General features: G+C 37.0%; 3 protein-coding genes across 3 annotated transcripts; 1 reads left to right on the top strand and 2 right to left on the bottom strand.

Moving 5' to 3' along the window:
- Nucleotides 1–3,024: 3,024 nt before the first annotated feature.
- On the bottom strand, nucleotides 3,025–9,609 carry QKY (C2 calcium/lipid-binding plant phosphoribosyltransferase family protein). Its single transcript, XM_028195965.2, has one exon. The coding sequence runs from the start codon at nucleotides 6,395–6,397 to the stop codon at nucleotides 3,281–3,283; it is 3,117 nt and encodes a 1,038-aa protein (XP_028051766.2). The 5' UTR covers nucleotides 6,398–9,609; the 3' UTR covers nucleotides 3,025–3,280.
- A 1,001-nt stretch (nucleotides 9,610–10,610) lies between these two features.
- On the bottom strand, nucleotides 10,611–13,737 carry LOC114256337 (uncharacterized). Its single transcript, XM_028195968.2, has 2 exons — nucleotides 13,000–13,737; nucleotides 10,611–11,401 (listed from the first exon to the last, which is right to left on the bottom strand). The coding sequence occupies exons 1-2, from the start codon at nucleotides 13,118–13,120 to the stop codon at nucleotides 10,713–10,715; spliced, it is 810 nt and encodes a 269-aa protein (XP_028051769.1). The 5' UTR covers nucleotides 13,121–13,737; the 3' UTR covers nucleotides 10,611–10,712.
- A 5,154-nt stretch (nucleotides 13,738–18,891) lies between these two features.
- On the top strand, nucleotides 18,892–22,487 carry LOC114256339 (pectate lyase). Its single transcript, XM_082866580.1, has 6 exons — nucleotides 18,892–19,089; nucleotides 19,141–19,172; nucleotides 20,419–20,784; nucleotides 20,891–21,168; nucleotides 21,278–21,520; nucleotides 22,194–22,487. Exons 1-6 carry the CDS (start codon nucleotides 18,893–18,895, stop codon nucleotides 22,410–22,412), a joined length of 1,335 nt encoding a protein of 444 aa, XP_082722706.1. The 5' UTR covers nucleotide 18,892; the 3' UTR covers nucleotides 22,413–22,487.
- Nucleotides 22,488–22,649: the final 162 nt, after the last annotated feature.

Raw genomic sequence — 22,649 nt, 5'->3', positions numbered from 1 at the left:
ATTTTATTTGTAAAAGAAAAATAAAATTAAAATTTATTTTGATAATCTATTTGAAAAAGAAAAATAGAATCAAAATTTATTTTGATGATTTATTTGAAAAAGAAAAATAGAATCAACATTTATTTTGATGATTTATTTGAAAGAGAAAAATATAATCAACATTTATTTTGATGATTTTATGTTTTAATAAAATCAAAATTTATTTTGTTCCATTATTTCTCACCTAAACCTTTATCCTAAATATTTTTAGAATGTATTTAATATTTGATTAAACCAGGAGTTCAAACAGCCCAAAACAAAGGTTCAAACAGCCTAGCACAACAGCAGGCCAAAAGGTTCAAAAGGTTCAAGTAAAAGATATTCAAATTTGTAATGATGGAGTGGAAAATATTCAAATTAGTAATGATGGAGTACAACAGCTATAAACGACGATAAGTTTCATTATATATGCCAAAACCTCTAATGTAAACAAGTTACAAAAAATTAGAAAATAATCTTTGATCTATAATCACTCATCTATTCTCTGAAAAATTCTTTGAAAAGTGTTCTTCAATTTTTGTTTACATTCTCTTTTAGAAATTACACACTGAGACGTATAGTTTTAAGCTCATCTTTCCTGTGTGAGATTTACAGAAAAATCAAAGTTTCATTTTATATATCTGTCTTTGAGAGATAATTCTTGTAGCTTTCTGTGAAAGCAAAAACACATTCTTTTCAATCTTGTAAGGGTGTAGTACACTCAGTGTTCTTGACTTAGAAAGTCTGTGTAAAATTCGTGGAGAATTGCTCCATTTGTAAAAAGGCTAGCACCCCCGTGAAGCTAGAGCATAGTAGAAAATTTCAAGTGAAACTTGAACAGTGGACGTAGACCGAGTTGAAACCGAACCACTATAAAGTTGTTTGTCTCTCTCTCCCTTATCTCTTTATTTTATTTAAATTGCTGTAGCTATATTTAACATTTTTACTGTGCTAAAACCATTAACTGACATAGTTGTTAAAATACTTGTTTTAATTATTTTTATTTCATTAACTATATTTATCTATTGTGCTGGTCATAATTTTTATTAGGGTGTTATTAATTTTTAATTATAAAAACCTAATTCACCCTCCCTGTTAGGTTGTCTTTTGGGTAACACTCTGTTCTAAAGTAGTGCGTGTTGCGTCATTGGGAAATTCTTCCCGACCTCCTCCATGTTTATCTGGTGGATCTCTATGTTTGGTTCTGAGGTTGTTGAGGTTTTGTTTATGTAGTGATGTGGTGGAGCTGGGTTGTAGAAGGTTGGGTTATGGTAGGTGATGAAAGGGGTACTGTGAATGAAGGGATGCTAGGAAGATTAGTAGCTTCAGCTTTTCCCAGACCCGGCGTTTGATCTTGAATCTTCATGTCAGTGGTAGCTCACTTACCCAGTTTGATCTCCTCTGTAGTCTTGTTCACTGTCACTACCAAAGCAAGACTCTCAGATTCACCTCTCTTATGATTCTTCACTCTTTCCTTATACTTGAAGCCCATATCTGTTTGGGCTTTGCCTCTCTGATGTTTGTTCCTATCTAGATGGGCTTTTTGGCCTTGTGGGGGATCTGCCCCTTCTGTCAGGATCTTAAATCTATTCGTTTGTTGGGTATTGGGCCCTTTATGACCAGTTAAGCCCCTTTGCTTTCTTAGTGGTTTGGACACAGTCATCCAAGGCCCATAAGTTCCTGGGTAAGGCTCCGATGTCTGTTTGGTATTATTTGGACCAGGCCCATTACTAGAGATTGTAGGTTGTTCCTGACTTTCTTCTCCGACAACTCTTTGGCTGGTCAGCTCTGGCGCTGTTTTGATATTATCAATACACATTTCCTTCCGATGCCCAATCCTACTACAAGAAAAACATAATGAGTGTATATGTTCATATTCAATACCACATGCATGTTTACCTATGGAAAGGTGTGAGATCAGTAGCTTTCGAAGATCTATCTCGACACAAACTCGTGCATATTTTCCCTGGGCTACAATGGTTGTGTTGATATCTATTTTTAGCGGTACACCCAGCACTTTTGCTATATAAAATAGAGACTTCTCATTATAGTACTCAATTGGCAGAGTTAGAAATCGCACCCAAATTATAGTAGTACCCTCTTTAGCATCATCAAATTTAAAATCTTGTTACCACTTTGTTACCGTCACCTAATGATCCATCATAATATCTTCGGTTGACACAATCACAGCAACAAAACTCTCCTTGACGTTTTTCACTTGCACTCCATTTTTCCCCCACCCATATCTAGTCTTGTCTTAAGGGCTCGCCCTTTTTCATTATTTCAATCTGTCAGTCAATCTATTCAACATTACAAAGAAAATCATTCATCTTCCGCACCTTTTTCCCCCTTTCATCCCTACTTTTCACTCCTTCCAATGTTATTTGCTACACTTTTCAACCCATACATTGAAACAAATAGTTTGATTTGGACACTGTAATATTTTGTTTGGAAATACACAAAATTCGATTATAAAATTAAGGTCAAGTTTGACTAAATTAAAAAAATATACTTATTTTATTTTTTTATTTTTTTTAAGTCACATCAATTAATATCTCCTCTCTATCTTTTTTACACATAATACAAAAAAAATTAAAAAATACACTTATTTAATCTTCCCAAACTTGACCTAAATATAATTTTTTTATATGAGATAAAATTTAAATTTAATAAATTTCATTCTTTAATAAAAAAAAATTATATCTAATTTTACAATCAGATTATTTGTATTGAGAAACTTTTTTTGCCAAATACATGTAAAACCTAAAGCAGAGAGACCAACTCACATATGAGAAAAAAGGGCTACACCATTGTGGTGTATTTGTTATGCAAAATATTTTATTTTTGGGTATGGATCTTTGTCTCAAAATTTGTGTTTTCTACCTCAATAAATACACTGCCGTGATAAGAATCTTAAGATACAATCATACAATTAAAAAAATATTAAGATTATATTTAGATCAAAATTTTAAAAAAAAAAAAAAGATTTCTTAAAAGAAGAGTGAATGAAATAAAAACTAATTTTGTTTTCCTTTTTTCTTTTTATTTTCATTTTCATTTCATTTCTCTCAACAAATTTTCAATCAAAATACAACCTCAATACAAAAAACATGAATTTCGGGAACAAAAAATCACATACTCTTCCCAATTTATAAGTCTCTCTCCCCCACAAACAAACCCCACAATTATTATTAATCCCTTAAAAAAAGCCCTAAAAAGAGTGTTGTTATGATCTACTATAAGTTATAAACTTCTTCTAACACTACATTAGCCTATCAGACAAGCTTGGAAGTCGTCTAAAGAAGTTCAAGCTAGCTGGTGGCATGGGGTCTCTGAACATTGGGTGGCGCAAAAAGTAAAACCCTAGTGCCACTGCCACCATTTTTGGTGGAACCACATAGAGCACCACCGTGATGACTAAGCACACCCCAATAAACAATTTTGTAGCCCTTGGGTCCCTCCAGCTCACCAGGGCTTGGGCCCTCTCTCCTTGTGTAGCAAAATCACCCAACACTGTTTGCACCCTTGCTGCCAATATTCTCAACCGGTCATACCTGACCCGGACCATATCGGGCGGTCTTGAACTTGGGATTGTATCAAATTCTTCGTCTAATTCATCCGGGTCGACGGTTTCAGCCTGAGATAGTCGAGTATCCATGCCCGCGGGTATTTTGGGTTTGAACCGGTAGTACCATACTCCTATTAGGAAGATGTATAAGAAGCCGGTTGGGACTATCAAGTCCGGGTACCAAACTAGGACTAGGTAGAGTAAGTGGACTAGTACTGTTGTTATCGGGTTCCTCCACCTTCGGATATCGTCTAACCATTTTGCCAACCCGACTGCCCATGCTAGAACCGCCACAATCCGAAACCAATTGGCCTTGCTCTTTCTCATGCTCCAAGTATGAGAGTCTGCATCCAACATGTACCGAACTACCTCGTGGCCTAGTGGTGGCTCTGACCGGCCAAGCCAGGCTGCCACCATTTTAGTGGCGGCCCCACGTAGTGCCTCTTGCTGAGCCACACCGAGCGGGCGGAGGTAGTGCATTCTGGGGAGCAAGGGCTGGCCGTAAATTGCACACGTCTCGGGCAACAATGAGGGGCAAGCGAACCGGATTGCCACCTCAATTTCGCCCATTTTCTTCAACCCGGATCTCAACACCAACAATGGGTAAGAATTGTTGTACACTTTGTTGCTCTCGAGTGTGGAGACTCGTATCCGCACCTTCCCAATGGGTCGGTCTTCCACCCCGTCGCCGTACAAACGCCAGTTGTCGAATACACCAATGGTGAGGACAGTGCAGGGGTCATAGACTTGCCACGTGTACTGCTCATTCCAGCGTGGATCAAAGCTGTCAGTAATAGTTCTGGTCCGGACCCACTTTTTCCCATATTTGGCGACACAATAAGCATCGGTGGACCCTTTACCTCCGCCCTTGGATTTCATCGGAAACAACCCACGACCACCGAGAATCCCCAGCTCCAAGATCCCCACCGCCGGCTTCCACAGCTGCTTCGCCGTTGGCCGATAATCGCTGCACACGTGTGCCGCCTCGTCGAGCACGTGATACCCACCCTCCAAGCACATCCTCAGGTGTATTCTCCCATAGTAAGAAGGCCCAGCTGGACCACAAACACAACCAGCACCACTAGCAGTAGCACTAGGACTGCCCTCCAAGCCAACCCACTTGGACACCACATGGCGCTCATCGAGCCGTCGTTCCACCGAGTCCACAGGGATCATGACGTGGCCGAGAACCACCGGATCTTTCCCAGTGCGATCTTCAACGATCAAGATCAGATTGTCTTCCAGAGGCTCGCCGGCGACCAAAACCAGTTCTTCCTGCCAGAAAAACGACGACGTATGGTTGTTCATCGCTCCTCTTCGAGTCCGTACGGACTGAAACCCTAGCTGAGCTTTGACTCGAATCTCAGGAGCTGTCAATGGAGGTAGATTCGGAGCAATGTGGAGGTCCTGAGCTTCAATAATGGTCACTCGGAGGTACCACAGCTTCGGAGACTGGTAAACCTTGGACCGCGTGTACGCCACATACGGCGCGTCGGAACTCCACGACTCCGGAAAAGCATCGTCGGCCTGAGTTCCGATCCAGACCGAAAGCTGTATGTCGCCGTAAACCTTGCCGGAATTCGGATCCTGACCGCTTCCTTCGAGTCGGAACCACTGCGGAGCGAGAGGACTGTCCGGCGGATCTCTGACGTGGACGTCGGAGAGATCGAAGCAAACGCCGCCGAGAAAGTGATCGGTCTGCGAATCCCAAACCGAGATCTGTAGATTACCTGATGAGTCTGGCTTTTGGTTAGCGAGAGCGAAGACTTGGTGCCATTCGGGATTCGCCGACGACTCGCCGGGCCTGTGAATCGCCGGTTTAGATCTCACCGAGTGGTTCGACGTGCGGATCTTCACGTAGGCGCTCTCGTTCGCGGCGAGTCCGCGAGCTTTGACGATTCGGATGAAGAGGTACAGCATCGGCTCGACGAGATCGTGAGCATAAAACTTCTCCGATTCGCCGGAAAACTTACCGTAAATGACTTTCGGTGAGAAGTCTCCATTCGCGTTCGGCCTCTTGTAAACCCTAACCCTCTCATTCACGTTCCCCATCTGCATCTTCCTCACCTCCGGCAGATGCTCCGGCGGAACCACCGGCTGCGGCTCATGATGATGATAATACTGGTGATGATCAGGATGCGGCCGAGTCTCCTCTACGGTGACAATCCTCGGCGATTGTGATCCCTCCATCGCAACTTCGGTGTGCATCGGAACCTCCAAAACCCTACCGTCCTCCGCCACAACTGTCGCCATTGGGATAGTCATCATCGTCGGCTCCTTCTCCTTCTCTTTCTCTTTCTCTTTCTCTTTCTCTTTCTCCGGCGGCGGCAGAGGATCGGTCTTGATTTCATCAACCAACTCATCGTAGTAGTAAATAATCAACCCTAGATCTCCGCGAATCCAACTGAGCACACTCCTCTTCTCCAACTGGAAGTAATTCAAAGCCTCACTCCCTCTCTTCTTAAACTGGCTTCCGTAGAGCTTCACTCTCCCCAGAAAATGGTTCTTCCTCGCAATTCCACTACACATCTTCTTATCATTGAAGACCTCAATTTCGAGCTCTTCATACTCCATGGTGTTAGGATCGGAGACCTCGAATTCGAGAGTCTCTTGCCATACAGGGTTCAAATTCCTTACGACCGTCGATGTTCGCTTCTTCTGGCCATCGAAATCGACAACCACGTAAGGGCTCGAGCTTCCCTGACCGTCTTTGGGAAGGAGGTCGCGTGCGTCGTGGACGTAGACGATCAGCTTACGTATCGTTTTGGGTTGCTGTGGTGGTGGCGTTGGCTGCAGAGTCGCCGTCGTCATGGTGTCATTGCCTCTTCTCCGGCGGAGGTGGTGGTGGTGGTGGTGGTTCGAAAATCGAGGGTGAGGGTGGTGGAAGTGAAACGGCCGTTGATGGCGGTGAAATGAGACGTGGGTTTTTTTTTCTTTGTTGTCTTTGCTTTTTCTGTTGCCTTTTTAAATTCCTTCTTTGCTTTCTATTTCTGTAATTTTTTTATTTTTTGTTTTCGGTGTTTTTGTCTTTTAAAAATTATTTTTTAGATTTGGGGAATGTTGGTTGCCCTTGAGATGATTACTGGTGCATTCCAATATAAATATATATATATATATATATATGTATATGTATATTGAGAGAGAGAGATTCCATTCTCGCTCATGAAGGTTTTCTTTCAACTTTTAAGACTTGAGGAGCTTCCCTCCTTTATGCGTTCTCAAACCAACCACAATGCCAATTTGCCATTTATTTATTTATTTTAAATGAGAGGAACATGATAAATTTCACCATTTTATTTTATTTTATTTTTAAAACTAATTTTGAAATTTTTTTCATACATTTTTATCGCAAAGCCTTAGATTTGGACTGAAATCATGCTCTGGATAAAGTTTTTGGACAGGTATTTTTTTTTTATGTATATATGTGTATTTGATTATTATTCAGTTAATTATTTTCTAAAGTGTATGCTACTGGGTAAGATGCTTGTAACAGAGAATAACAAGATTCTAATACCGTGACAATCTGCTGAATTGATTAAGTTAATTTTTCCTTTTAGCTAATGAAATCTTATTTTCAAGTTCACACCAATTCAGGTATCAGAATTTCAAGGCTTGAGGGTTTCGATTAAGAATTGGATTGAAGGTTCGAACTGGGTTCTAAAATTGGAGCTAAAGCTAATTTATTCGGTGGTTTGAATCTTGGGGGGTGATAACACATTTGCATTTGCAGCTCATCCGTGTACTATTTTATGAAATTCTTCTGTGCTTTGAATTATTTAAATCCAAGAAGGAATTGAGAGGAGTGGTTATGGTGAATACGACTAGAGTAACAAGAACAGCAATGGTGGTTTAGTTATCATTAGCCACAGGTAAGGCTAATTAGAAACTAAAGATGAGTGAAAAGGCTTGGTGAAGTAGTCTGATTACTTATTGCAAATTGAAGTAAAGCAAAGTTTTCAACAGTAATGAGGGACCGGTTTTCTGTTGAGGACAATTGTAGAAAAAATTTGTCGGGGGGGAAAAAAAAAAGGAAAGTTCACGAGAGCAGATAAGGTATCGTATGAAAGCAAATACCTAATGATCTCGAAAGACCTTCAAAAGCCTTCCTTTAGCTGAATTAGATTTGGTAGTATTGCTTTCTTAGGTAATGTAGGATGTATTATTAATCATATTATTTATAATGATTTCGAAACATATATCCGAGTATTTTGTGTTTCAAGAAAACAAATCTCTTGTATTCTTTTAAAGAAGATTAGTTATGACTGTTCTCCTCATTCATAGCACCACAACTAAGATGCCTCTGCAGGGTACATGATTCCAGCACACTACAATAGGGCCCCCTCTCCTTTTTGTCAAAAGCAACCCACAACATTTTGAATAAAGTTTTTTTTAAGGACTAAGCATCTCTTCTTTTTTGCTTCGTGGCCCTTATTCTTTTATATCCATTGTCAACTCTATAGCTGTCAAGTTGATTGTGTTCTCAGTCAGGGTTAGGACAGTCAAGTTTGTTCAGATTGTGCCTCAAATTTCCGACATTGGATTGGGAGCCTAAACCTGCTCAAAATTTTGAATTAAACCCAAACAGTGACTTGGCCCAATGGCAAGGCTTGTTGTTAGCGTTCTTGGTGGCACATGTTTGAGTCATGGAAACCTCTCTAGAAATGAAAGTAAGACAGTCCATTTTGCCATTCTACATCCCGCTTTAACAGGAGTCTCGTGCATTAAGTTATCTTTCTTTTTATGCTAACCTCGTTAACTAATGTGGGTCCGAGATAGTTGGTGGGTGATGATGTACCCACACTTCCAACGAGGGTTCAATACCCCCGTTTGCCCAGATTAAGTGATTCGGGAGTGTTGTTTGATCCTCGGGTTTATACTGCTGGGTGAGTCCAAAGTCATTTTAAAAAAAATACCCTTGTTAACTAATGTTGAAAATTTCTTTTAAAAAAATATGATCAAACCAGGGCTGGGCTTAGGAGCTGTTTGGATTCACTGTGAACCCATTAAAACTGGTGCTTCATATGATCAAAGGTCTGTTGCTTTTCTCTGGCTTTAGTCAATTCTCAATTGCCAAGTGCCTACATTTTGTTTATGTTACACCTGCTGGATGCCATTCTGTTGTGGAAGATATACAGATTCTGAACTGTATGAGTTGCATATTAAAAAAGTTAATTGGTTGATTTTCCATCCCAAAATAAGTTATTTAAATTAACAGTTACCCGTGGATCGCTGAGAAGAGCAAATAAAGGCCCTGTTTAGTAGAGCTGTGGGAAAGTGCTTATAACTTATGCCTAAACAGCTTATAGCTTATAACTTTCAGCTTAAGCTGATTTCCAGCTTATTCTTAAAGCATCTCCTGCCCCACTTAAAGAATAAGCTGTTTTCTGACTTCCACAAAGCTATAAGCTATAAGCTAAACCAAACACATCAAAATAGCTTAAATTAAGCTGAAAGCTGAAATAAGCTGAAATTAAGCTGTACCAAACAGGGCCAAAATACTATAATGTTGACCAATTGTTTTGTCTTTGAGATATAAAACTAGGAAACAACTTGTTTGGAAGTTATAATCATGTATGCTTACATTTTAGAACAATTGATTATCCTTTAATTTCTCGTGGCTTCTGGTGTAGAAACTCTCCTATGCTGCGGCTGCCTTGTGGGACCTTACACCGGCATGTGGCACACAAATCGAAGAAGCTTCTTGTTCCTCACTCGTCACGTATTGGTCAGTTAGTGGAGTTTTTGCACAGTGATTCTCCTTTTGTTGATTGGTTATGGAATCTGATCCTTTTTAGATAAAGCGATTTTTGAATTGATGCTTATGTTCTTGGCTTATTCTTCCTGAGGATGATTGTCAGGTGGGTTCAAGCCCACAGGAAAAAGATTGAGCTCACAATTTTCGTTCAATTTTTATTTTTATTTTTTTCCTTTTCATTTCCTTATCTATCCTTGAGTTTTCATGCGTTTAACTTTTCATAGATTTAGTTTTTGTTTGTCATGACATTAATTCTAAACTTGGTAGATTTGAATTGTTGATCCTGTTTGTCATGACCTTTGCCTGGATCTTTATATTAATTAAAATTAACTATTTTAAAGCGTGATTATAAGTGAAGCTAATCCATATTTAAGCCAGCATGTGTTTTTATTAATAAGATTTGGATACATGTTCTTGTCATGGTGATTGTAAAGAGTAAATGGCTACGGTTGGCCATGACTGCATTTTACTCTCTAAAAATGAATATAAATATTGACCGACTTGTGTGATTAGGGTAACCTTTTGTTGTTCATATTGATCATCTCCTAAATATAGCATAACCGTTCAATTATGAGTCATAATCGACTTAGTTCATTGCATCGTTCAATTCATTAACTCTGCTAAATATAGCATTGATATGCCTATGTAGGTTTATTGAAGGTTTATTCTTCAAAATGTGAAAACTGCTTGTGAGATTGCTTATTGATTAACTTTTGTTGGAAAATATTTCATCATTTTAGAACACTTTGTTACACCGTTGCGTGTTGTGAACTTTCTTTTTTTTCCGACATATCCTTAGTACTTCAAATTGTCATTTGGAAACATCCACCGCATTCAATATATCAGAATGCTTGAATGTGATGCCTGAGGCATCCTGGAGGGCTTTCTATGATATGCATTTTGTGCCTTTCTTGCCACATACAACACTTGAACCCTTGGCGTCGTAGTGAGGTGCAAGGGCTTCAGCCAAATGGGCTAGCCCAAGTTTGGTTTCATTGATGATATATGTTGGACATACACGAACACATACTTCACAAGCAATGCATTTATGAAATTCAAAGTGGATTCGGTCCCGGAATTGCTCCGATGTGATCACTTTTTCACAAGAGTATTGAATAGTCACAGGTAACGATTCGCATGGGATAAGGTAATTATCCCTATTGTTACAAACATTCAGCTCATGGGGAGACAAAAAAAATAGACTGAATTGAAGTACCAAGTTTAAATTTTTGCAGGACAACTAGTCCAAGTAATAAATGTGAAAGGAAATGATAAGGAACAAGTAGACATTGATTAGTATTTGGAGTTCTTGTTGTTCTGTGAGCATACATGATTATTTGTTATATACAGAAACACGACCACTAATACCGACTAGAATGTATGATTATACTGTGAAAAACCTCCCTCAGTTCCAATATTTGATTGGAATTTCTGAGACACCAACACCCCTAGTGAAAATGCCAACACAGCTGTCATTAAAATCCCTTTGTTCCTGCTTACAATCTCCACTACACTTCCCAACAGACCCGCCTCGCTGCTCCACGCCTCTCTGTTTTCTTCCCTGGAACCTCCTTCCCTAGCCATTCCCGTGTTCTTGTCATTTTCACGACGTCTATGTTCATGTTTTTCATCAACCCCATTGGCAGTTCCCTTATGCCCTCCTTCCTCCTTTTTTGCCTGCTTGTGCTTTTCCTTGACATCATTGGGGGGTCTCTCATCACCTCCTTCCTCCTTTTTCGCCTGCTCGTGCTTTTTCTTGACATCATTGGTGGGTCTCTCATCACCTTCTTCCTCCTTTTTCGCCTGCTCGTGCCTTTCCTCAATATCATCAGTCAGTCCCTTGTCATGTTCTCGCTCTTCTTCTTTCGCTTTCTTTGGGACCGTGACATACAGAACCTCGCCTTCAAATCTGCCAGTGACTTTTTCTAGGTCTGAACTTCTGGGCACCTGAAAGGTCTGCTCGAAGCGGACAATTTTGTTGTTGCTTCCGTGCCTCTCCCCATTGACCACTATTTCACCATTGTCATCAATGTGAAGCCTCAACCATTCCTTCTTGAAACCTTAAAAGATAAAAACAAGCACATTTTCTAAGTGCAACCATGCAAGTCAATTTTAAAATTTTGCTTTTGAGTTTTCGCATATACAAGATTATATGATTTTTACAACCAATGTTTTTGGCACTATCATGTTTTATGAACAACTCACCCCTGTTTTCAATGGCAAAACATTCCCGCAAAGGCCGTAATCTATGAATCCAAAATCTTGTGTATGAAAGACTTAAATCCTTGACCCAGGGCGAAGGCAGCAAAGGCCTAGGAGGGGCAGCTGTTCCCTTCCCCATTTTTATAAAAATTACTATTAATCTGTTTTGTAAGAAAATAAAATAAAATAAAATAAAATAAATCACTTTGCCCCATTTTAAATTTTGATATATGCTCCTCATCAGTTTCCCTCATTTTAAAAAAATCCTTGCAATTTTGCCCCTTGAAATATTTATTTTACCATAGGCACAAAACATGTTTATGTGTTCGATGAAATGCCTTAATAAAATACATGTTTTACTGTGTGTTTTTTCTTCGAAGCTACATTAACGCAAGGTGGGAAAAGACCATCACAGCCCTCGTTTGGCATGGGGCTACCAGGCTAAAATAGTCACAAAAAAATAAAATACGCTAAAATGTCAATAAGATAAAATGTTATATCTAAATCATAATTATTTTATTTTTTCTAAAACAAAAGTCATAAAAGCCAAAAAGTCAAAAAGCCTAATCCAAACAAGACTTTTTAGCCCAAAACTAAAATAGCCAAAAAAATCAATCCACTTTCCAAACAAAGCCAGTCCTAATTGAGATTGAGGTTGGAGTTAGGGTTGGAGGAAAAGAGATAAAGCAATGTCTCTTTACATAATAAGATTTCCCAACATTCATGATCTGTGAATGAGCCAAATTGCTTCAAAATCTCTTTCTTCATCATCAGTCAAATATTTTATCGTCAACTCAATCCCCTTTCACATTTTTTTTTTCTTATCAATGAAAAGTTCCCTTTACTTATTCAATCTAAGTAAGTACTCGTGTCAAAATTGAAAAATTTTATGGCTCGGTTCTTTGTCATTTAAGGCTATTTTGGAAAGTTGGCTAAAAGTTATTTTTTTTGGTTTGTAGCAAAAGTTAGAAGTTGGCTTTTTTGTCTTTTTTTTCATTTGGAAAGTTAGTTTTTAGCCAACTGTGAAATTACAATTTTACCCTCATGGGTCAAAATATGTTACATAGGTGAAGTCGTAAATATTTTAAATAAATGGGGGTAGTTTGGTTATTTTATTATGATTTGACATTATAAACAAACATTAATCAAAAAAGTCAAAAGTCACTTTTTACTAACTTTTCAAATCATTTATCTAAAAAAGTCAAAAACTTGATTAAAAGTCAAAAAAAATTATTTTTTACTATTTTTCCAAAATAAGCCGCCTTAGTCAAGATTTGACTCCGCCGCTACCTTGACCTAACCCCAATCAACTACATAGCTATTTGTTGATTAGTAAATTTCTTTAAATATATGATACACCATAGGTCTACATCAATTACATATACATCTACACTAGAAATATGAATCCAAAAATGAAAAAAGCTAGGAACAATTGAAAAGGATAAAGCTTCTATACCAGGAAGATCAAGAAGCAAATAGTGGCAATTTGAATCCTCTGTCCAAGCAGAGGAAGGTTCAAACTGCTCTACAAGACCGCGCGATTCTTTCCTTTCAGCAGCATGTTGTCTTACTGCCATTGATGAGCTGTGGATTTTGTAAATTACAATACAATCTAACAGTGATTTGTGTAGTTGAATTGATATTGAAATCTTTATATTGTATCTTGTATGTATATATAAGGTGAGAAAACTGATGGTCTGGCCTTGTTTTGCTTTCAGGATGGTCAAAATTGAAGTAGCCTTTCTTGTGAGATCTTGAATTCTGATTCCAAACTTTTTCCTCAAGTTGGAGTATTAGGGTTTTGGTGGCTGAGTCGAGGAGGAAGAAAAGCACTATTCTTAACTTCCTTTGGATCCAAAAAGGCCCCTCTCTTCTTTTTCCCTTTTTTTTTTTTGTGTGAACAGTGACTTTTTTTTTAACATAGGGAAACCGACAGACCAAAAATAAAATAAAAAAATAAAAAATCCCTAAAATATTGAGGAAATACAGCAAAATCCATCCTTGATCATGTAGATTTGATTTGTTCTTGTGTAGCAAAGATTGCGGCATCTAAGTGGCCGGTAGCGACAAGAAGAGTTTGTAAAAGATTATGATGGTTTTTAGTGGTGTGTTTGCTTTTTTATGTTTTGTGTGTTATGTTTGTTTTATCTTTATATTTCCTCCTTGAGTTGAGATTTGTTTTTCTATTCATGAGTGGAGGCTTCCATCCCTTGCGTGAGGTGTGCAATGAATTAAGGAGCAAGGATCCTCTAGAGTTATTTTTTTCTAAAGTTTTCTAGAGTGCTACATTGTGTAGTTGAGATTTACTGGCAAGTCACATCAATTTTTCTGATATGACTTACCAGTAAATCTCAACCACACAATGTAGTACTCTAGGAAACTTTAGAAAAATTTCACTCTAGAGGATCCTTGGTGTGAATTAAGGCCTCTGCTCCGTTTTTTCAAAATAATATATAATAATAATAATAAAGATTAAATACTAATACATACAAAGAAAAATCCTCAAAGTGCAAGAAAGAAATTTCAATAAAATATACACAGAATAAGACTCACACGTAGATGAGGAGATTTTAACGATTAACTTTTTAATAAAATATACAAGTTTTGATTAAACGGCCAGTCTTATTAGTTTAATTAAAAAAAAAACTATTTGAACTCAGATTTTGCAATTTAGAAATCAAATTGTCCCCTCCAGGGTACACTATGACTTGTCCCCTCCAGGATACAACAGCCCGACCACTTGTCGTATGGTTCAGGCCAACTCTACACAAGATGGTGAACCCAAAGCTCCACCAATAAAACACCCTTCTTTGCTAGTAATCTCTCTTGTATAGAAAATAGTTGATCTCTATATATAGAAAAGAGTAGACTATTTATACGCTATTAGGACCTTACAGTTACACCAAAAATAATGACCATTAAACAAGAAAATGGTTACACCAAAATAATGACCATTAACCAAGTTCATGAATTCTATTTAACCTCCATTTATGACCAAGAGGTTATCAAAGTAATGAAACCCCATTTATGAAAAAGATAAATCAATAAATAAATATAAGATATTAAAATGGTCCAACAATCCCCCACTCATTTTAATATCAACAAGGATAAAAGAGATTACCAAACAAAGATAGACTAGTATGCATCATGATGGTGTGCTCTGCATTGAACCTCATTAGTGAAACAGCAACCTCTACTCTAGAGTCAGTAGTGGTCTCAGACTTGAATTATGACTGCTTAGGGGAAATAAAGAATTACTGCTCATACATAATAATCCAAGTGTTAACATGAGTTTTAATAGCTAGCACATTACGGCCTTGTGCTAATCCCAGTTTTCATGAGCATATTTGAGAATAAGCCTTGTTCTCATAGAAAGCGGCCCCACTTTCATACTCACATAGGTGAAATCTGTCAAGGATGTTCCTGTAATTGACACACTCCACTCAACAAGAGCTACAGAATTTCATTAAGAGTATAAAAACTCAACCCTCCAACATTACAGGACAAATGCACTTACATCATAAGGATGGATAACAAAATATTAAAGAGTGCATTTTTTACAACCACTATATGATTCGTTCTTCCCATTGAACCTAGTTACAGGATCTCTGGTCCTTAAGTTGGGTATCCTCATACATGGTTTTTGATTTTATAGGCTTCAAACCCATCCCCCTCGATGTATTCCAGACCCTATCTCTCGCCAAGGCCTTGGTTAACGGATCCGCAAGATTATCACAAGATCTTACATAATTCACAATTATGATGCCATTACTCAAATAGGATCTCACATTACTGTGTTTCCTTCTAATAGGTCTGGATTTACCATTATAAAAATGATTGTTCACTCTACCAATAGCAGCAGTGCTATCACAACGAATTAACACAGGAGGAATTAGTTTTTTCCAAAAAGAAATTTCATGTAACAAATCTCTCAACCAATTCGCTTCCTCACATGCTGAAGCTAACGCTATAAGCTCAGCTTCCATTGTAGAATTAGCAATTATCATCTATTTTTTAGACTTCTAACATATAGCACCACCACCCAAGGTAAAAATAAAACCCGAGGTAGAGAGAGAATCACCTGACAAAGTGTTCCAATCGGCATCACTATATCCCTCAAGTACCGCAGGATACTTGTTATAAAACAAACCATAATTTTTGTTCTAAATAAATATCTCATAATTCTTCCCATGGCTAGCCAATGATCTCGACTTGGCTTGCTAGTAAACCTGCTAAGTACTCCAACAGCATATGCAATGTCAGGTCTAGTACAGTCAGTAGCATATCTCAAACTACCAATCATGCTAGCATATTCCTTTTGATTAATCACTTTTTTTTCATTTGTTACAACAGATAAGTGTATGCTTGCATCAAAAAGAGTAGCAACATGTTTACAGTCTAGAAAATTATATTTCTTTAAAATTTTCTCAACATAATGCGACTGATCAAGAAAAATGCCATCCTTAGTCTTGGTAATTTTAATTCCCAAAATAAAATTGGCTTCACCAAAATCTTTCATATCAAAGTGGCTATTAAGCATATTTTTAGTCTCATTTATAATATGCAAATTAGAGCCAAAGATAAGTAGATCACCCACATATAGGCTAATAATCACATGTGCATTCTCACAAGTTTTATAATATATGCACTTATCACATTCATTAGTCTTATAGCCATTCTCAAGCATGCAGGAATCAAATTTCTTATGCCACTGTTTAAGAGCTTGTTTTAAACCATAAAGGGATTTAGTTAGCTTACACACTTTGCTTTCTTGGCCAGGCTCCACAAAGCCTTCAGGTTGGTCCATGTAAATCTCTTCATCTAGATCTCCATTTAAAAATGCTGTTTTTACATCCATTTGATGAATTTTTAAATTATGAATTGCAGCCACTGCAATCAACAGTCTAATGGATGTAACTCTAGTAACCGGAGAAAAAGTATCAAAGAAATCAAGATCAACTTGTTGCTTAAAACCTTTAGCGACAAGCCTCACTTTATATTTATCTATAGTTCCATCCGATTTAAGTTTTTTACGAAGGACCCATTTACACCCAATAGTTTTACAACCTAGAGGTAAATCCACTAACTTCCATGTTTTATTTGAAAGTGGTAAGTCTGTCTCATCAATTACAGCCCTCTCTCCAGAAAATAGCTTCAGGTGATGATAAAGCTTGTTGTACTGTATGAGGAATTTCTTTCACATTGTAAAGATAATAGTCAGGGCCAAAATCTTTTTCAACTCTAGCTCATTTACTTCTTCTTGGTTGGATTTGAAAATTTTCTTTTTCTTGAAAAACTTGAGAAGAAGTAGAAGAGCTAGGCATAGATAAAATATTTTTAGAAATTATTTGACCCCCACTATTTCTAAATTTGAAAGAAAATTTATTTTCATGAAAAATAACATCACCTGATTCAAAAATAATATTATTTTTCATATCAAAACATCTATAAGCTGTACTATGCAATGCATACCCAAGAAAAGCACAGGTGGTAGCTCGTTCACCCAATTTAGGTCGTTTAGGATCTGCAAGCCTCACAAAAGCTAAACAACCCCAAACCCTCAAATAACCTAGATTTGGTTTATGCCCACGCCATAACTCATAAGGTACAATTTTAGTCTTTTTGTGTGACACTCTATTTATCACATGGCAAGCTGTCAAAATAGCCTCGCCCCAAAGATTTTAGGGAGCATCTGAATCAATAAATATAGCATTCGTTAAGTCAATTAACGTTCTATTTTTTCTTTCAGCTATGCCATTTGATGAAGGTGAATATGGTGGAGTAGTCTCATGAATAATTCTCAATGACTAAACAAAAGAGTTGAATCCTAGAGATTCATACTCCAGGCCTCTATCACTTCTAATTCTTTTAATCTTTTTACCGAATTGATTTTCCACTTCAAGAAGGAATTCTTTAAATTTCTCAAAAGCATCACTTTTATGTTTTAATAAATATACGTTTGTGTATTTTAAAAAATCATCAATAAAAGTGATAAAATATCGGTTACCATCCCGAGTTAAAATTCCTTCAAACTCACACAAATCAGTGTGAAATAATTCTAGCAATCCGGTATTTTTTTCAACACTTTTATGAGGCCTCTTGCTAATTTTTGCTTTACTGCAAACTTCACATTTCTCAAAAATTTTTGTCACTTTAAGAATTAATTCTAAACTACTCATGATTCCTACATATTTACTATTTATATGACACAAGCGAGCATATCAAAAATTAATAGAAGATAAAATGTAAGTGGTGTCATAGTAATAATCATAAAATTAATCAGCAAGGAAATTTAAGAGATCATCTGTATTATAGGAAGCCACTTTTGCTTCACGTGCCTCGTAGTCTTCATCATTCATCTCCTCGGTTGGGATTTTGTTTGGATTCTTTTTGGTAAGAACATATGCAACTTTCAAAAGGCTAAGGTAAAAAAGAGTTTTTCCTTTCCACCTCTTAAAACGAACTCCTTTGAACTTGAAAGGTATGTTGAGATCTCCAATTCCATCATTGGTTTTTTCTGGTACTTGTTCCACCTTTGATCTTCTTAAAATTGTTGGTGAAAATACCAGAAACTAAACTATATTATTGATAAATGATGCAAAGAAAATGAGATACAAATAGATCAGGTTGAGACACGGATATCTCGTTTTCTTTAAGGAGATCAAGCCCACTGCGGTAGGAAGAATCCAAATACCGATGCAGCAGTCACAACAGTATGACTTGTCCCCTCCAGGATACAACAGCCCGACCACTTGTCGTATGGTTCAGGCCAACTCTGCACAAGATGGTGAACCCAAAGCTCCACCAATAAAACACTCTTCTTTGCTAGTAATCTCTCTTGTATAGAAAATAGTTGATCTATATAGATAGAAAAGAGTAGACTATTTATAGGCTATTAAGACCTTACAGTTACACCAAAAATAATGACCATTAAACAATAAAATGGTTACACCAAAATAATGACCATTAACCAAGTTCATGAATTTTATTTAACCTCAATTTATGACCAAGAGGTTACCAAAGTAATGAAACCCTATTTATAAAAAAGATAAATCAATAAACAAATATAAGATATTAAAATAAAGCAAGTGACGTTCTCACAACATCCATATAAAAGAAACCAAACAAATTTTAAACAGGTGACCGTTGGTAGGCAGTGGTTGCCCACTCTTCCCTCCCCACTTCTCATCCCTCCATTGTTTCATTAAGACCTTCATCTTTGTGGTATTTAAACTAAAGTATATATAAAAAAAAGAAAAGAGAAAAAAGGGTGTAGAGAAAAAGGTGTAAAAAAAAAACACAAAAACAAAAAGAGAAAGGAAAAGAGACAGAAAGAGCTAAAAAAGAGTATGGCAACAATGGAAATGGTTAAAGTTAGGTTTTTTATTTTAGTTTTTGTTGGAATCATTTTGACAATTGAGGCGAATATAGCTGAATATGACGAGGTCTGGCAGAAGCGCGCTGAGGAAGCGAATGAGACAGCTCGCCAGGCCTACCACCCCAATCCTGAGGAAGTTATGAATCATATGAACCACCATGTCCACAAGTAAGTCCTCTTTCTCTATCTCTAATGTTGTGTTTGGTTGGGAGATTTGAGAAGGGATTTGGAAAGAAAAATGGAAAAGGTAGGTGAAATGTGAATAAATCATGCCTATATTTCACATAGTTTCACACACCTTTTCCCTTTCTCTTTCCAAATCCATTCCCAAATCCCCCAACCAAACACAGCATAAGAGACTGTCTTAAATAAGAGTATTAGAAGACGAATTGATATCAGTCGCAATATAATTAAGAGTATTAAATCACACTTATTAAGAATCACATTATGCATTTGTAACTTCTTTAAAATCATTAGTTGCAAAAAACAAAAAAAAAAAGCTTTATGGTAATTGAACCAGTCGTAAACCTATGTGTGGTGAACCAGCCAATAAGCAAGCTATTTTTATTTTACCGATCTATTAGACTGCATTGTTATCAAAAGACCAAAAAAAATCGATACGTACGTATGAACCAATGTTCAAAACCTTGCGTTCAAAATGCATTGCTCGTACTGCACCAATTGTACTACTTGGACATACAAGTGAACAAACGAGCCCCATGTCCATATCTATTGTTTGTGCAAATTTCATGTTCAGTAGATTTTTCTGACTAGGAATCCATTCCTCCCAAATCATTTTATTTTCCTTTCCCAAAACACTTATAATCATTGGTATGTCTTGATATCCCTATATCTTGAGATTCTTACATGAATTTACATAAACCAATGACTGTAGATGATTTGGGACAAAGAGTCAATGATTTAGGAGCAAAGAATGTTAGTCATATTTTTCCTTTTTGCAATCGATCTACCTTAATGAGAAAGTAATATACGTAAACGGGTACATTATGAAATTGACATGATGTACTTTTTAGTGCATTTTAGTCTCCATAGATTTAATTTGAATCATATATTTTTAGTTTTATTACAATATAATCCCTTTATTATATGTCGTTACATTTTACAATTTTACACTGAAAAAGACTAACTAATTTGGGAGACAAAAGTAGAATTCAAAAAAGAAACTATAAGCATCACTGGTGTAATGAATAATTTACACTAGTAGTCCCCTGTAATTTCTTTTGAATTCTACTTTGATCCATCAAATTTCATACATTATTTATTTTTATTTTTTTGAACGGATCAGATTACAATAAAATTGAAAGTGTAAGACTCAAATTATTCAAATTAAATTACGAAACCTAGAGTAAAATTTCGCTTAGATGGACAGCGTAATCTTCCCAAATACTCTCCTACTTTGGCATGGTAATGGATATATATATATATATATATATAGTGAATAATTAAAGTTGGTTTTCAAATGTTGAAGTGCTACAGAAGGTGACAATAGCACAAGAAGGGATCTACACAAGTACCTTGGCTCATGCATGGCTACCAACCCCATAGACCAGTGCTGGAGGTGCCAAAAGGACTGGGAAAAAAACCGGATGAAGCTCGCCGACTGCGCCCTAGGGTTCGGCAGCCAAACCACGGGAGGGAAGGGCGGCAAGATGTACACAGTCACCGATCCCTCCGACAGCGACATGGTAAACCCTAAACCGGGCACCTTGCGTCATGCAGTCATTCAAAATGGACCATTGTGGATCATATTCGCGCGAAACATGGTGATCCGGCTCAGTGAGGAGCTAATCATGACGAGCGACAAGACAATCGATGCACGTGGAGCCAATGTGCAGATCGCAGGTACGAGAACTTTTGAAACACTTTTTATAAAATATTTTTAAAAATTAAAGACTAAATTGATATAGTAATTTTTTTAAAAAAAAAAAGTTAATGGGATGTCTTGTAGGTGGAGCGGGGATAACGATACAGTTTGTGAAGAACGTAATCGTGCATGGGCTTCGGATTCACGACATAAAGGCGGGCAATGGAGGGATGATCAGAGACTCGTTGAATCACTTCGGATTACGAACGAAAAGCGACGGGGACGGAGTGTCGATATTTGGATCGTCGCATGTTTGGGTGGATCATCTGTCCATGTCCAACTGTGCTGATGGTCTTGTTGATGCTGTTCAAGGTTCCACTGCTATCACCATCTCCAACTGCCACTTCACTCACCACAACGAGGTATAATATACAGTTTCTCTATACGGTTATTTTACTTGCACACACACACACTAAATAACAGAATATGAACAGAATGAATCCGGTCATCAAATATGATGGGTATGTGCAGGTGATGTTATTTGGCGCGAGTGACAGTTTCTCAGGGGACTCAGTAATGCAAATAACGGTTGCTTTCAACCACTTTGGGCAAGGATTGGTGCAGAGGATGCCTAGGGCTCGGTGGGGTTTCATCCACGCCGTTAACAACGATTACACTCACTGGCTCATGTATGCCATCGGCGGTAGCCAACATCCTACTATTATTAGTCAGGGTAACCGCTTCATCGCTCCTCAGAACCCTTTCGCAAAAGAAGTAAGTTTTTTTATTCATTTCACAATTACTTTTTTAGTTTTTCACTTTTCTGTCACAAAAATTAATATGTATAACAAATGTTATAAATATATATATGTATATATTTTCATTATTGAAAAAGTTCAGGTATGGTTTGAATTTATTTTTTTCAAAATAATGTTACTTTTTGAATCATTGTTGATTATAAGGACCTCAAAAAAAAAAAGCATTCGTCAAACAAAGAGGTGATTTTTTTTTTGCCACCTAAATCATACTAGACTACAACGGTCTAAAACATTTAAATTTTTTTTTATATACTTAAATAGACAAAAAGTAAATTTTTAGCAAGTTATTTTTTTTCCTATTCCACACGGTCAGATATTAGTAGATTTATTAGTAAAGTTAAATCACTATATCAGGCCAATACTATTTCATTGACTCAAACTTGAGAACTCGCCTCACTAGTACCAAAAGTACTACATCATGACCACTTTGGGTTACAACCGAGATCTAAAATGAGTTTCTTTCAGTTGTTTCCCATTTCTCTCGTCTTTACTAATTCAAATCAACGATATGAATTAAGAGAAATGCATTTCTTTTCTTTTCAAATCATTAAATCCAAATAGATTGTTAGAGAAATGATGTGTGACAAGTCTCTAACATAGTGATTTCTTTGTCTACAATGGTGGAGCAGGTGACTAAAAGAGACTACGCGCCGCAGAGTGTGTGGAAGAACTGGTTGTGGAGATCAGAGGGAGATGTTATGATGGATGGAGCATTTTTCACTCAATCTGGAAACCCTAATCAGCATTACCCCACGAAAGATTTGATCCCTCCCAAGCCTGGATCATATGTGTCTACACTCACACAATTTTCTGGTTCTCTCAACTGTGTACCAAATAGTCCATGTTGATTATATATCTACATATATATTATTTTATATATATACATGTGTGAATTCAAAAAAAAGAAAAAGAAAAAAAAGAAATAGAGTATAAAGACGTGAAAACAAAATAAGAGAAAATTTATCATTTTCTTTTTTGTGCCAGCTGAAGGAAGCTTGGAAGTTTTTTAGAATATGCAACCTGTAGTTTTATTTTATTTTTTGAAATGTGAAAATGAAACTCTAAAATTTCATGATTATTATTCT

The sequence above is a fragment of the Camellia sinensis genome, chromosome 4, assembly GCF_055761805.1.
Source record: "Camellia sinensis isolate YWXY chromosome 4, ASM5576180v1, whole genome shotgun sequence".
Lineage (NCBI taxonomy): Eukaryota > Viridiplantae > Streptophyta > Magnoliopsida > Ericales > Theaceae > Camellia > Camellia sinensis.
The sequence above is the reverse complement of the archived record's forward strand: the minus strand, read 5'-3'. Positions and strand labels throughout refer to the sequence as shown.